Source organism: Gadus chalcogrammus, chromosome 16 (assembly GCF_026213295.1).
Source record: "Gadus chalcogrammus isolate NIFS_2021 chromosome 16, NIFS_Gcha_1.0, whole genome shotgun sequence".
In the NCBI taxonomy this organism is placed as follows: domain Eukaryota; kingdom Metazoa; phylum Chordata; class Actinopteri; order Gadiformes; family Gadidae; genus Gadus; species Gadus chalcogrammus.
In genome coordinates, this window is record NC_079427.1 from 21868502 (window position 1) to 21885552 (window position 17051).

General features: G+C 42.0%; 1 protein-coding gene across 1 annotated transcript in view; it reads left to right on the top strand.

The window, feature by feature from the left end:
• The first annotated feature begins 9189 nt into the window (after positions 1-9189).
• LOC130405661 (seizure protein 6 homolog) overlaps positions 9190-17051 on the top strand; it is a 35265-nt gene continuing 27403 nt past the window's right edge. Inside the window, exons 1-2 of the mRNA XM_056610833.1 lie at positions 9190-9772; positions 11200-11333. Coding sequence (XP_056466808.1) covers positions 9190-9772; positions 11200-11333 — 717 coding nt within the window. The remainder of the gene's footprint in view (positions 9773-11199; positions 11334-17051) is intronic.

The following is a 17051-nucleotide window of genomic DNA, read 5'->3' on the forward strand; positions in this document are numbered from 1 at the left end:
ATTATATTTGCTTTTGATTATTTTGGTTCAATTAGATAATATGGCTGGTGCCCTCCATCATTATCACTAGTGATACGCATGAAATATCACTCAACACTGTCAGAAAATTTCATGATGAAAATATGCTGCCTGAGGTAAATTCTACCAGTCTTTACTTTAATTTCTTACAACCATTTTATTTATTTGTTCAGCAAACACTTAGCTCAAAGTCCCTGCGCCACTTTAAAGCACACTTGTGATTGATTGAATAACGGGGCTGATCTTTTTTGTTTGATTTCCAGTTATAGCGCCCCCTGTCACCAAAGGGGGATTTTACTTTGCAGAGACCTGCTTAAGCACAGTTTCTATACGTCTGCATTTCTTCCCCATTGACTCCCATTATAATAAATTATCAATGGAACATTTGCTGAAGTGAACTGGCTAATATAATACTAATATCCATTTAGTTATGCCATACAATTTAATTTATAACGCCTTTATGCCAGCTTACTATACAGTTGGCAAAATGAAAACCTCATCATCTTTAGGAGGAGATAAAATATAGTCACATTTTAGAGGCCTAGATATTGCTCATGGCTTTGAGACATATCAAAACATAAAACACTGTGTTTGCAGGGATGAACCATGAATCAAATTGCTTTACTCTCCAGAGTTTTTTAGTTTTCTCATGATTTGCTGCTTTATGGTTGTCAGTATCTGGTGAACAAGTATTTATCTATTCGTGATAGACTGCAGAAGTGGGCTATTGGTCAAAGTGATGCTGACATTACATTGTGCGTGTTTGTGTGTGCGTGTTTTTGTGTGTGTGTGTGTGTGTGTTTGTGTGTGTGTGTGTGTGTGTGTGTGTGTGTGTGTAATTGTGTGTGTGTGAGTGAGTGTGTGTGTGAGTGTGTGTGTGTGTGTGTGTGTGTGTGTGTGTGTGTGTGTGTGTGTGTGTGTGGTGTGTGTGTGTGTGTGTGTGTGTGTGTGTGGTTTGTGTGTGTGTGTGTGTGTGTGTGTGTGTGTGTGGGATGCTGCACAGTATACCCAATTCAGAAACAGTTGACTGAGTCTAACTAAGAGATGGGAAGACCTGAATGTGGTAGCCAGTATACTGACAATCGCTGAAGGGGATGGTATTTTTTCAGTTTTCTGGCATAATGCCGATTGGACTAGAGAGCAGAGGTTCTCCAAACACAACATTTTATTTCAAATCCAAAAGCAATTTCTAATGAAATGACAGCATGATATGTATTACAAAAAACAAAAATTAAATAATGATTTTAAGTTGTATGTATATGTTAACAGCTAGCTTAGCAAGTGACATTAGCAAGGAAATGTACAGTGCACCTTTGTAGTTCCCACTTAAAGAGAAAACATGTCTAACAGAATTGTAATCAATAGCTGCTTTTCGATAGAAAGTTACAGTGCTACCATGAAACACACACTGACTGTATTATAATTGGTTAAAGTATTGTATTTGAACATCATTTTCTGTAACTTCAATTATTTCCTTTAAATTCGAAAGGACATTTTACCTTGTTGTAAAACAGGATTAAATAGGGGCCATATTGTAGTGATTTATTTTAGAAGCTAATGCAAAGTAAATGCATATCTTGAAGTGTTTTTGAGTGTACCAGATATTCTTTAGACAGGATGAAAGCGGCATGGACTAGGACCGAGGACAAGCACCTGCGCAGCCTCCTACAACATCAAATCAACCAGCAGCACAACAAGCTTATTGAATTAATGTAAAAAAGAGAGCCAGGCCCCCAGCTCAGTAATTATAAATCAAGAGCAATCAGCAGAGCATAATTGATTCAGTAATTGTGTTTGCTTTCTTGAGCAAGGCCCAAAACTTTCCCAGCATGACTCATGGTAAGATGCCATTGCTGTCACAGCACTGCATCAAATGTTTTGTCAATATTTAAACATTGAAGTTAGTTAAAAGGTTCCTTACAGCAGAAAATATTTTTCTCAACAATGTTAGGACTGGTTGAGGTACTTCATAAATGCTATCTCAGAAGCCATCTCAAGTTGTCTCAAATGTGTCATCCCATACAAGCTATCTCAGAGTATCTATCTCAGATCAGTTTTCTACGAGCAGCTATCTCAGATCAACTATCTCAGAGGAGCTATCTCAGAGGAGCTATCTGACAGGAGCTATCTAATATCAGTTATCTCACAGGAGCTATCTCAGAGGAGCTATCTCAGAGGAGCTATCTCAGAGGAGCTATCTCACAGGAGCGATCTCAGATCAGCTATCTAATTTCAGCTATCTCAGGCAGGCTCACCGTTTCACAGAGACAAGGGACTCAAGGGCGTCAAGATTGCATGCCCACCTTCAATTGAATCAGCCCCTCCTCGGTCTGGTTCTGGTTATCTGGAGGGCTGACAGAAATAGTCAGGTTCTGCCGCTCCAACGACTCTGCCATCGCACCCGATAGGAGCGACAGGGAGCAGGCGAGCCTCATGATCACTCACAGGGACAGCCCTCAGCCCTGCTGCACTCTGGCTAAGGAGACAGTCTCTCTTTGTCTCTTTCATCCCTATGAGTTCTACATGACACATATGTCTTTGCTCTTAATTAATGGATTATTAGCTCTTATTATGCATAGTTGATATTTATTATTTATGTATATTTATTTATTTTCCTGATATCTTTCCTGATATTTATATATTTTCTTTCATTCTACTCTTTTTCTAACACTTTAACCAGGCACTTCAATTTACAACCTGTCAATTGTGGTTGAATTCCTTCCCGAAGCCAGTACAACTTGCTCATGGTTTTTCTTGGAGACTAATCCCCACTGCCATCTCTGTCCACACTTCATGGCTTGGATGCACATGGAAAAATCAAGGCCAGCACCATTTTTGTGCTTGAGGAAAGCAAAAATATTGTAATGTAAAACAATATTGTAAGGTCTTTTTTCCTGTTCAATGACCCTTTGCTGCGAGCAACATCAAGCTCCATCTGAAGTTCAGAGGCCCAAACTCTGCTCTATCCTCCCCCTCTCTGAGTAGCTGCATGTTGACAGTCCCTTACGTTCCCCTTCCATTTCACACCTGTCATCCCACATGAGCCATCACAGAGCCAACAGCCTGCACAGTATGAGCCAGTGGTTCCCATCCTTGGGGTCGGGACCCCTTGGGGTCCCATGATAGGCATATTGGGACAAACATGTAAAAATTGGGGTTAGAAATATCAAAAGTCTCAATCATGCATCCGAAATCGTGTCGTGGTTGGTGGTGTTACATTTTCATGAATTTATAATTTCCTTTGTTTCCGCCATTTATATATGTATATGGCGGAAACAAAGGAAATGTTAAATTCATAAAATAATATATAATAATAATAATAATAATATTATTATTAATTTTTTTCCAATAAAACATTGATACAAGGCAAAAAGAAGACAATTACATTGGATAAATACGCTCAAACAGTGTGAATGCGCTTGGCTTGCTACTTAGGAATACGGAACCAGTATCTGGAACCGTACAGTCATGTGAAACATGTCAGAAAGACATGGTTTTCGACAACAACTTGTATTCCCATTAGACTGGTTGAAATGTCAAACTGTCGCAGTCTGACTCCTTCACAACAGCATTGATTTGCTTTTTTTTTCTGAATCTCTGTCGTCGTCAGCCTCAATCACCCGTGGCCTTGGCTATTTCTCTGCTCTGGTCTGCTCCGGGGGCCACGCGGAAAGAAAGGCTCTTCCCTCAACCTGTTGGAGTGGAGTGGACCGTCTGCGGGCTTATCGCGGGTTGTCGGAGAGCAGTAAACACTCATTTTCATGGCTGTCAGTTGGCTGAAGGTGGTCAGCGGCGTGGAACGCATCGCAGAGTATATCAGCCACGTCCCCAAGAGCGGCGGAATAAAGCGGGCTTCCTGAAGCCGGGGTGCTCAGGCTCTTCTACATTCCGCTGGCCATATCCCCGGGAAATATTGCCATTGCTTCTGCTTACATCGTGGTTTCCTTACCTTCGGTCCTTGGGAGTTGAGAAATATATGAGAATCACTCTTGTGTGTGAACACATGTTTTACTGATTGATATTCAGACGTTTGTGATTATTATTAGCCTATTTATTTTTTTCCTCAAAGAAACAAAAGTGCCATGCTGCTGGCTATAGCAGGATGATCAAGTCCCCTTATTCAGACTGTTGACCTCGAACCATATAGAATGCTCAATTAATATGTTCCTTTCCTTGTTTCAAGAAAGATGTCCTCCTTGTTTTCTACTATGTACTTTGGCTTCTCTTGTGTAACCTAGTCATCTAGATTCAGCTTGGAAAAGCGCAGACCCAATATTCAGTTCCTTAATGGTACAGACAGCACAATTGATTTCAGGCATTGGAAGACAGTATCTGTATGTTTTGTCTGCCAGAGAAGGGAGTTGAAAGGAAAGTGGGCTACATATATGTGGCTGCAGAGACTTTGCCTGGGTGGATGCTGCCTAGACTTGTGTATCAGCAAGGAACTCCATCCATTTCAACCAACGTCCACAAGCTCCCCCACACTATTGCCTCCCAAACCCAAATTACCAAACAAGATTCTTGACAGCCATTTATATATGTTCTTGTTGTGTTGTGTGCTTCTAGATGTAAAATGACACTGTGTGGTTTGTTGTGCATGTTTAAGAATTTGTGTGATACCTGTTTGATTGTGTGTGTGTGTTCATAATGGGTTTGTGTGTGTGTGTGTGTGTATGTGTGTGTATGTGTTTATGTGGGTTGTGTGCGTGTACAGGTTTTTGTCAGGTGATCCATCAGATTGTAACACACAGAGCAGCTGTGGTGGTGAAGTGCTTGATCTTCTCCTAGGGCTGCCATCCACTGGTAGCCCCCACACCGCTCCCTATATTTCTTCATCTAATTGGATTGCAGCTTGTCAGCAAGTCATCCCTCCACCGCCACACACCGCCTCTGCTGCTGTTTGCTCTGCCAAGTGTTCTCGACTGTGCTCTGCCTACATAACCACACCATCTATCTATCCATCCATCCATCCATCTATCTATCTATCTATCTATCTATCTATCTATCTATCTATCTATCTATCTATCTATCTATCTATCTATCTATCTATCTATCTATCTATCTATCTATCTATCTATCTATCATCTATCTATCTCTCTATCTCTCTATCTCTCTATCTCTCTATCTCTCTATCTCTCTATCTCTCTATCTCTCTATCTCTCTATCTCTCTATCTCTCTATCTATCTATCTATCTATCTATCTATCTATCTATCTATCTATCTATCTATCTATCTATCTATCTATCTATCTATCTATCTATCTATCTATCCTTTCTATTCTATCTATCTATCTATCTATCTATCTATCTATCTATCTATCTATCTATCTATCTATCTATCTATCTATCTATCTATCTATCTACCGTCTGTCTATTTGACTGTCTGTCCATATCCATCTATATTTCTGTCCATTTTTTCTGTTTATCTGTCTGTCTGGCTGTTTGTCTCTTACTGCCTGCATTTCTGTATCTGTTCTACAGTCTGCCTGTATTTATGCTCTGCATTTATTTCCCTCCTCCTCCCATGCCTCGTTTTTAGCTTTCCAAGTCTAATCATGTTCAATTGTACACATCTGCCCTCCTTGCACTGAGGCATCACACTTTGTTTTGTAGCAGGGTGTCAGCAGTCAACATGTTGTTTGTTGGTGCTGGTGTATCCAGGGCGTGATGAAGACTCACCTCAGAGTAGATCCACAGTGACAGATGTATCGCAGCTTCCTTCACTCTAAAAAAAAAAACTTGCCAGCCAAAACTTTGCTGGCAACTGCCATGAAACTCATTGTGTAAATATTGGATGGTTTCATTCCTCACCTTTGCACTTGTAGTGGTTGATGAGTATCATCCACCACACTAACTATTAAAGTGCTTTGAGTGCTTTTTCCATTTAAATGCAGTGAATTATTGTTATAAATATAACAATAAATCAAAATTCTAGGCATAACTGAGCCGATGGATCCAGGCGTGTCTCATTTTATTTTCTGTGTGCAGTGTTGTTTGTGTTTGTGTTTTAAAACAAATCAAAGGGGACACCGTACACCACAACATGGCATCAAATCATTGAATTGTTGCTGATTACGCAGAAACAGCACAGTTCCTGTCACTCTGCATTTTTTTATGGTCACTGCCAAGCAATAAATAGCATGTCTGGATTACAGTTATGTGAGGGAAAATAGTGTCTAATTGCACTGGCTTTGTACAGATTCACAAAGACTCAGGCGGCTTTGCAAATCTAGGGCTCAAGGATGGAAGCTAAATAATCAAAATATGGAAAATGCGGAAATGACGAGCGGATTGATTTGGATTCAAACCTTGGTGTTGAGGGAAAATTCCGGATTGTGCTTTTCATTATTTCAAAGTCTCAAATGTGAAAATATTGTTCAATATGATCTCATGTTTTATTCCCCAAATATGATTATTTTCATATCCACTCCAACAATGGTTGATTTGTAAGGTTGAAACTTTCATGTTTGTTGGTCCTCGGGAATGTTGGTTCATGGACCTGAGATTTTAAACTATGCCCTCAAAGATGCTTAAATCATCTGAAGGTTTCTAAAGATTTTCTGTGACAAAATTGTCCTTTGCTTGTGAAAGGTATCCCGGAGTCTTTTAGGGGCAGACTGTTGTTATTGACTTGTTGTCTTCAAGTTGGAAATCAATGCATATCCACTGATAAGGGCTAGAATGAGATATTGGTCTGCCTATAGTCTTTGTTCTTGGCCATCAAGGAATGGGCAACTGACCTTAAGTGAAGGTATCATGTAGAAGTAGTTCCTCTTTTAATATCCACGCATGGCATGCAGAAATGCAAATGTTTTCCCAATAAGTAACATGCAACATGTTCCAATCACATTATTAAATAATTTAATATCTAAGGCTACATTTGAATTTCATAGTATTGTTGAATATGTTTGCTGGTTTTTGGAATGGAGTTGAAATTAAACCAGATTGCACTGCTATTTTGTTTTTTATGAAAAACTGGGTTTGTCAGAGACCAAAGAGATAACTCTCACATACGACACACTATTGACTTGAATAAATATGACGGTTTGTAAATGGAGGGTTAGTTGGCTACCTATATCTATTTAAAGGCTTTGAAGGTGAATGTCTGGCTATTATTCTGCAGGTGCAGGATCGATAAGGTAAGGGACATTTTTAAGTGGGGAACATTTTGCTACAGGCAACATTGGATCAAGGGCCTGGTTTGTATTCAGTAGGAGAAAAATGACTCTGAAAATCTATTCTGCAGACAGAATTTACAAACACGGTCAGTATTGTGTGTAGAATGTGTTAGCTGCTGCATTATTTGACCTATCCATTCTGCACAAAAAATGATGTAAAAACAGACTTTTTAAAAAAGCGTTATGTTTACGAATTTGCATCAAGTCAACACAAATACGCATATAAAACAAACACTGCACACTCAGGGAAACACAATCTTTACCTTTCATCCAATAATGGTATTGCTTCACTCTATCATCAACTGGAGTTTTGATATTAACACACACACACGCACGCATGCACGCACACACACACACGCACCCACACACACACACACACACACACACACACACACACACACACACACACACACCACACACACACACACACACACACACACACACACACACACACACACCCCTACACACACAAACACACACACACACAGACACACACACAATTCTTTCAATCCTTACCCGTCTCTAATTTCACCAATCCCTAGAGCATGGTTGATTCTTCCTTTTGCTTGCTGAATGGAAGAATGAAGGAAATCCTTTTCGATCCTTTCCTTTTCGATCTATTAGTCATCGTAATAGTACCCTCAGCATAGTCTAGTGGGTGCATATTTTACCCTATTTCGTATTGTGGGCCTTCAGGCTGCTATCTGGCTGTGTCTCCCTGCTGGTAACTCCTGTGAACTTTAATGATTGGGATTTGTAATGGGCTCATGGTTGATTCAGTGGGCCAGCTCTGAGGGATCCATCAAAGTAGGCTCTTGTGGCCACATGTCCGATTGTTTTTCAGATTCCGACCCTTTTATGATATAATGTGGAAAATAAATGGCAGAATGATGGTAGTTTGCTTTTTTCAGAGGATGATTCAGATTCAATAATTAATTTGACTTGTAGTGTAATCAAACATGAAAAAAAACACATGTAGATACAGCAGACAGCTCACCAAAAGGAGATCATACTTTATACAATTACTTATAAGAGATAAGATGGGTACATTACAATATTCACACCTGTTTGCTCTCTGTGGAAAGGAGTTATACCCCACATTCAATGCGGCAATTTTGTCTGGTCTTTTGAATTATGTTCAAGATGCTTCAAGCGACAACGGGCCGGATGGTCTGTAAGAGGCCTGAGCCATTACCCTCTCGCTTTGAGAAGAAAAGGTGCCGGCTGGGAAGTGGAGCGGCTACAATAACCCGTGATTGTTTGAAGCAGATTGCTATTAGCTGGTAGAGGGGGGAGCTATTATGGTGGAAATGAAGCATTGTTAAAGAAACATAAGACTTCCCTCGGCGGATGATAGCCTCCTGAAGGGGTCTCCGATTAGATCTGGCAGGTGCTCTTGGGGAGGGGAGAATGGTTTGTTACGCTACAAGAATATTCCCGGCTCATGAAATCCGCTTAGCGAGGAATATTAAGTGTCATTACAAGTGGTAGTATGGGAGGAAGGAAGCACACTGATGTGAACGATTTAACAAGCGCTGTTCGCCTCGCGCTCTTATGGTTTCCCCCAGAGTCTCGTTGGCCAGCAGTCGACTCATGGGAAGATATCCACAACACAAGTGTGACAGTCGTGTTAAAGTGGAGCGCAGACCAATTTGAACACGATTTAAAAAAATCCTAGAGTGAACCAAATACTTTACCTCTGTGGTTTGGTGTGCAGCAATGCCTAAAAATATTAATAAACTGTTCCTTTGAAGCCCACAGTATCGCAAATGTAAACAATTTGTATCCGATGTGTGCCATGTATAGTATTCCCTTTCCTATCTCTGGAATATACAATCCAATCAATGAATAATAAGAAATTTGAATAAAAAACTGCAATTGATGTCGGCAGAGAATATTATATTTTTATGGCCTGTTGTTGTCGAACAGATAAACTGAACACCTATATATTTGGATCCACAGCATCTGCCTCTAAGGACCGCCCTGGCCTCTCCATGACCCCGGGAAGCCCCCTGCTGCGGGCCGCCAGCGTGGCCCCCACCACCAAGGACACCAGCAGAAGGCTGCCCATGGCCACCACGGCCCCTCCGCTCAACATCCCCCACCAGCATTCGCCCTATCACAACCCTTCTTCCCAACAGCCCCCCGCTGGGCCCCTGGGCCGGCCCCACTACGGTGAGGGTGGCCGGGGGGTGGATAACCGTCGCAGTCCCCTTCCCTTTTCCACCGGACAGCTTTCTGGGGCTCCGCATATGGCTGTGCACGGGAACGTCCCACCGTTCCCCGTCACTCCACCGCTGAAGAGCGCACTTGCCGGATACGGGGGGGCTCCTGACCGCCCCGACCAGTGGCCCATCCCCGTCTTAGCGCACACCCCCGAACCCCCTCGTCTTGGAGACCCCTCTGATCGAGCGGCCCAAGTGCAGTTGCGAGACATGGAGCTGCCTGCCCGGGTGTCTCCTAGTGCCACTGCTACTGCTAGCACTACGACTACTGTACCAGGGAAAGACACCGCCGTTGTGGGCCCGCTACTGCTGAGAAAGGACTCGTCTGCAATGGGCGGCAGCACATTAGCAGGTAGTCCCGGTGGTATGGACGAGGGGACCACTAGCATAACGACCACCCCACTTATGCCGCTTTTCCACTGCATGGTACCAGCTCGACACGACTCGACTCGACTCGACTCAGCTCGCCTTTTTTGCGTTTCCACCGCGATCTAGTACCTCAAGTGGCTGCTTTTTCTAGTACCGCCTCGCTCTAGGTTCCAAGCGGCTGAGCCGATGCTAAAAGGTGACGTCGGCAGACGGCCGGCCACTGATTGGCCAGAGAGTGTGACGAAGTCACGAGAGCGACATGTCAACCATGCCGGTAACAGCCATAGCAGCGCCGCAGCCAACATATTCCACTTCTTCAACATGCCAGCTAATAATACGAACACGAATTCCATCGCATCGATGTTCTCCATTGTTGTTATGTGGGTTCTGTCCATGTGTGGGTTACGTAGGTGTTGTTTGCGTCGCGTACAAAAATACGTCACGGCCCTTTCGCGCAGACGACCCCGCCCACGTCCCGGAGGTACTATTTGCGGTGGAAAAGGACCCGCGCTGCTACCGTGTCGAGTCGTGTCGAGTCGTGTCGTGTCGAGTCGAGCTACATGTGCGGTGGAAAAGCGGCATTAGTCCAGGTAAGAGAAGGGAGATGTGTGCATCCTGCTGCAAAAAACATGAGTAGAACTCTGATGCTTTATTGTGTCCAGAGCAGAACCCAAAATAAGCACACTCAAACTTTTTCGAAGAAATGTTCTAATTGATAATTGCAAAACTAAATGGAACAATAATTTTTCTTACCATTTTGAATTTGGTTTTTGAATATTTTTATTACCAGTAATCAGATTTGCAAGACAAAGCAACAAAAACACAGCAAAATATATTCTGTTTCTTTTTTCACAGTCTTTTCACAAGGCTTTATCCAGTGGGATATGCAACCAGAAATGTTTGAAACATATGTGGGTGTGTGCGTGGGTGGGTGGTGTGATACAATATGGCAGTAATTGTATCAGCTCAACACATAATAGGTTGTTGACAGATGACTTGCATGGAGAGTGTTTGTTTCTTCAGAGGGAAACTCATCACTTTTTAACTCAAGAAAACTCAAGAAACCAAGAAGACCACACCTGTCTGTTCTGTGCATTAGAAAATATTAAATTTCATCATCTGATTCGATCACAATCCTAAAATTTGGTACACAATTCAATCAATCAATAAGCGTAAAGTATTGATTATGCAAATGTAAATTGTTACATGTCTCTATTTTAACATTGAATTCAATGCGAGATTTATACTTGATTCTCACATTTAAATTTGATGCCTTAGCAATCAATCTAACTCTACGTATTCCTTGGGTTTTCAGACTGTCCAGAAGACCTTCTCAGCCTCAGTCATTGTCACTGCCTCAGTTGTCATTGTCGTCCTATTCCAACACATGATATGTCTTCATCATTGCAGCGTCCTGCAACATGGACTTCGGCGGGCCTCAGGGCGTTATCCAGGCTCTGCCACAGGCCATATCTACTGTCCATTCTGTGACCGACTGCACCTACAAGGTCATCGTGTACATGGGCTACGGAGTGGAGATCCAGGTAGGAAGCAGTCATGGGGCTCTCCCCCTGCAGGGATTAAGTGACCACTTCAACTCAAAATTAAATGAAATAGGCCAGAACATGGCTATTCTTGTTCTTTCTCTTCTCTTACTATTCACTTTAATTATTCCCACATGTATTTTTTAATTGTTCAGATATATCTATTAAATATCAAGTAAAAGTACTTTAACTTAGATTTAAGCACTATTATTTGAGTGATTTTTAAATGGCAAAGCCATCCATCAGCTGTTAGTAATAGAAAGGCTCTGTGAGAATATTTGTTTCCAGTTGGCTGCCTGCCTTTATATGAGACAATTCTGAATTTTTGACTGCTCCCGGCTCATTTCTGACAAACCAGGGCATTTCTATTATATCGATTTATATCTATTTTCTGATTGGTTTCGGGAATCCATCTTGCCTGACAATCAAAAGTGCAAAAAGAAAACTCCTCAATGGATGATGTGGAAGGTTGGTTGCTTAGTTTAAAAATGATGCTCTCTGCACAATTTTTACAATCTTAATAACTCTCCTATCGTACATACAGCAGCTGTAAAGTATTATATATCCATGCTAATATATTGATCGCTTTTCTGCAATTGAAATCCTTAATGTGACTTACTGGCATCAAAATCAATAGAAGGATTGCAACCTACGCGCTGTGTGGTCTTTTTGTATTGATATTGTGTTGCCTGTTCATAATGACTTTGGACAGAATCCAACATTTTTCTTGTCATGTTGAAATCATTGGTCTCGTTGACCCAGTTGAAATACTGCTCCATGGATTTGCCAGATAAATGTTTGTAGTTAGCATGTTAACTCTTTTAGGAACCCTCTGAAGTGACCCTCTCTGGCGATATATTGGGCTCATTCTGTTAATATGATGCGCATGAAGTAAAATCTTTATTTTCACTGTCCTCTGTGCCGTATTTAATGTGAGTTATAGGATTTAACCAGAGGGATAGCGTTAGTGGAAAGACCTAGAATTCCAGTATGATGATTCTTGAAGTTGCTCACTCACTCAATATACTCATCGATAGTACTCAAACATAACAGTAGAGCAGACAGAATAATTTCAGCAAAATAATTTCTGTGGTTGTTGTTTTGTTTAAAGATAAGCTTCCTCATGTGTTTCTTCCATGCTATCGTTAACAAGGGGCCTTTCTTCTGCACAGCTCCTTCCCCACTGGTGTGTGAAAGGTGGGCAGAGAAGGGGAGGCACGTAAGTGCTCAGGCAGGGAGGCATATAGCAGGTCTGTCCCCAATGTCACCTCCACAAAACGTGTTTGGCTTATTCAGATAACTGACGGACGCTTCCGGCAATTACAACCACTCCTTCCACTCTGGGGTACTTAGAGTTGCTGTGAGGCGTCTGACCTTTTGAGGGAGGCTGACTCTGTGATTTAAACAGAACCTCTCCCTCTCTACCTGCGCGCCTCCCTCGCCCCGCATGATTAACTCTGAGAGCAAGGCTTCTTCGCCACGCATAAATATACAATGGCCATTACGCCGCTGACCTTCCGGATGCCTGGGCCAATATATTTATGATATGAAAAATGAATATGTGGTTGCAAATCATCGCCAATGAAGTGTCCCGCTGCTCTGTGTCTCTCGGCTAGGGCGAGGAGAGGAGAGAGGATCACAGGAGGGAAGAAGAAGGAGACTGCCTAGCTGTCTGCCTTGCTTTCATTATTCAGAGTGACTTCCATGAAGGATTCTGCTTAGGTTGTGGACACTAATGAATTGCTCATGGATTATTTGTCCCCTGGCCTTTGTTTGTTTATAGGCCCCTTTTTAAACGTATTGTGGGTGAAATGTATCCCCGGCTTCTCTTAGTTAAATTAGCAAACCGCAAAAAGTGCTCTGGCCCCGGAGAGACAGACAAAAACATTTGAAACGGACTTCAGATGACTAATCTTCAATGAACCCATTGGGTTAACTGCTTTATTATACATTAAGGCTTGGGTTGTAATGTGCCTTATCTACAAATAATACATCCTGATAATGTACACTAAGTCCATTTCTTTGTCCACTGTAGATTGGACAATGGTTAATCACGCAAGATAGGACAGAATTCCTCTTCTGATTGGGATTGATCATTTATAATTGTATTTAATAATCATTCATGCAGACAAATATAGCATATTAATTGTTAGATTGTTGAACACAAAGCATGTGGAGAAATGGTTCTAATAAAGGATAGAGTGGAGGAAAGGGAGAAAGTGAGAAGAGGAAGACTTTGGACGACTATCCGAACATAAAAGTCCAGTTCAAAGTTTCACTTCATAAATGCATTTAGGGAGATTAATATTGAAGAGTGTTTGACGTAAACATGAACAGACACATTCAAAAGAACGTTTTCGAATCTTATGGATTCTAGCTAAATTTGAGTTGACTTCTTGGTTTTACAAATGTAAAAAATAATAATTGATTCAAGTTTTATGTTTAAGCAGTTGTCAGGGCACAACATGATGGTGGATAATGTTACATAAGATATCAGGTCAGTCTTAATAAAAGATAACAGTAGAATGGCAATTGCTCTATGAACTATACTTTATAATTTTAACTTTCTTTAGGGCAAGGCTTGATGGAAATTGAATACACTAAACTTTTGTCAATTTGTCAGATTGCAATATATTATTCTGTTATTATCGTCATCTTCATGTGCTATTCGTTTTTAATATTCAGCACTGTGTAATGCTTAACATCATATGCCCGCATTGGGGTCAATACACAACCATTACACAACCACACTACGAATACCCATGCCATGGGGTGCACCGTGCATGTGCATGCACACATGGACACAAACTTATACAGCTCTAATACAACCAAATGTATGAAACTGCCTTTTGCCTTACAGGACATTTAGCTTTTCAACCACTTTTAAGACATTGAGGGCTTAGCCCAGGGCCTTAATAAATAATAATATATTGATCTCTGTGGGTGGTTCAGTCAAGAGCCGAAAGTACGATTGAGTGCCTATTAAAAAAAAAACAGACAGACCGGCACTATTCGGCTAAATGATCGAGACGATTCAACCTTTAATCTTTTCCAATACGCCCTTCATAATTGAGTAGGTCTATGCTTTGACACACTGGAAATATAGAAGAAGGGTTTTCTTCAAAAATGGTCTAATAAAGCCATGGGTATTGCTTGGACCAGCTATATTGAAATGCAGGGTACCTACATCCTTCCTAGCATGTGGACCATTTTCAGATTGATTAAAATCATTGATAGGGACATTTCGATTGTCCCTTGACATTGGTAAGGACGTGTCCATACCGTTCCACCCTAAACCTACGCCCATGGCCACAGTAGAAATAAAGAACAAGGCCAAGGAACTCGAGAGCTAAGTTTAAATAACAGTACGAAAATGAGTTGCTAGGACAGGGTCTTTACACATCACTTTAAAGGCATATGTTTTGCTCGGGGGTATCGACTCATCGATCGATATTCTCAATTGCTGTGCCGAGCTAGACACCACCTTAGTTCGATAAAGCAGCAGTTCTATCTTTGGCCTTGGGCCGCTGTAGGGATGGCAGAGATTGATTGCTAATCGTTTGTCACTACAGTGACGCCCGGAGAGGCCTCGGCAGCGCTCATTTCTTGTCGGAGTAACTGCAATTATCTAGTTGGTTTTTGCAAAGAAAATGTGTTTATAAAAATGTCAAATGAATGAAAGAGAAATTAAACAATACATACTATAGTTGTTGCTCTTGTAAGGTATAACCACTCAATAGGGTGTGCTGCTGGATGGTTGGGCTTATCTAAAGGTGTTTGTGTCCTTCAAAGTGTAGTTACAAACCCAGATGACCTGAGATGGCTTCAATTAGAGCTTTCCTTGCGGAAGCGCTCTCTCATGGCAGCAGGGAACCAGGAGGCCTCGTGACACTGGAGGCACTGCACTCGGCAGGTGAGGTAGACGTCGCACTCTGCGGTTAGCTCGCTGTAATTGTTTCTGCCACCCTGCTCCCGTACCTACCAAACGGGTGGTAGAAGTGAGAACACAGAGAGAGACACTGATTGGTGTGGTCGTTTGCAACTCCTCCCACAGCGTGTCCCAGTTGTGCCGGAACAATCTCTTATCAACTTTGCCGAACCCCTCTCTGCAGCAACACACTCAAATGCCTCAGTTCAGCAAAGGCTGTCTAAGATCATTCACGGTTGGGACAATTATGGAGCAGAGATCACACAATCTTCTTGTTAGTCTTGCCTATTTAATCCATCCGGATATACTCAGGTGCCTCATTTCTTCCTGTGAGTGACATTGTTGTTTTCGTTTTTAAAGCAGACACACCATGTGAGGTCACAGGTGTATAAGGCAGAGTGAATCACAAAGAAAAGCATATTCCATAACATCACACACTCCTCTCTCTCCCCAGCTCTCTTTCTCTCCGTCTCTCTAATTCTCTCCCTGTGCAGCCTTTATCCCCTCAACTATTGTACCTGCCTGTTGTTGCTTCATAGTTTGAGGTGTTCATGTCGGGAGCTGAGGAAGGCTCTTTCTGCAGTGTGTGATGTGCAGCACTTTGAATCCTCTCCAGTTTTTAAGTATAAGCCACACTTGATGGGCGGGGCTATCAGCATTCTGCAGCCATGGCTGACACACAAACACACACACACGCACGCACGCACGCACGCACGCACGCACGCACGCACGCACGCACGCACGCACGCACGCACGCACGCACGCACGCACGCACGCACGCACACACACACACACACACACACACACACACACACACACACACACACTCACACGTTTGTGTGTCTATATGAACACATACACAGATGCATTAATATGTTGTATGTGAGAGGCACCTCTTCGTTCCCCCTCCCCTCACCCTTGGGTTCCTCTCTTGGGATTTAGGAATCTTCAAGACTGCCCATCTCTTCCAGCCCTGATACTGGATTGTATAAGGAGAGAGAAGAAAGACAGTGTCAAGAAGAAGAATGCATTTAAAATAGAGACCAGATAATAGGAAATGACTAAATCTCACTGCATAGAATTTTGAGGGGCCGGTAAGCGACAGGGCTGCGATAAGGAAGAGGAATAAATGGAATGCTGAACAGAGAAAGACAGAGAGGAGCAAAGCAATTGGAGCCCAGGGGGGTGGTGTCAGACATTGGGGTGGATCGATTGTGTGAGGTTAATAAAGTTGCCCTTGGGCTCCGTTTTAGCAGGAGTTGGTCAATACATTAGGCCGATCCGGTGTTATACCCTGCTGATAGGGAGAGTGGTGGATGGCAATACTGCAGACAGATACATGCATCATATGATCAGCTGCTCGAGAATCCTCCCGTGTCCCTGTGACTTCATTGCTGTTAATGGAGCTACTCTGCTTTTGTGTTGTAAATACACTAATACAGCTACTGCTGTTTATTCAGTAAAGACATGGCTAACAAAAGGCTTATCTGCCATATATAGATGTTGGAAAATATACATTTAATATACATTAATTACATTTATTATATTATTATGATACAGTTATATGAAGAACATATCTAAAACAGACAGGCTTGCTTAACATGATCTTTGGATGGTGGTTGGAATAGCACAATTAATGTCTCTTCGACGTTAATAGAATAAATACTGTTATTGCTTTTGTACTAATAGTACATAAAACATAAAAGGAAAAACGTAATTTTGCAGCAATTGTCTAGCGCTTAAGGCGACATGAAATGGATATTTTATTATGTCGTGTTTTTGATCTCACA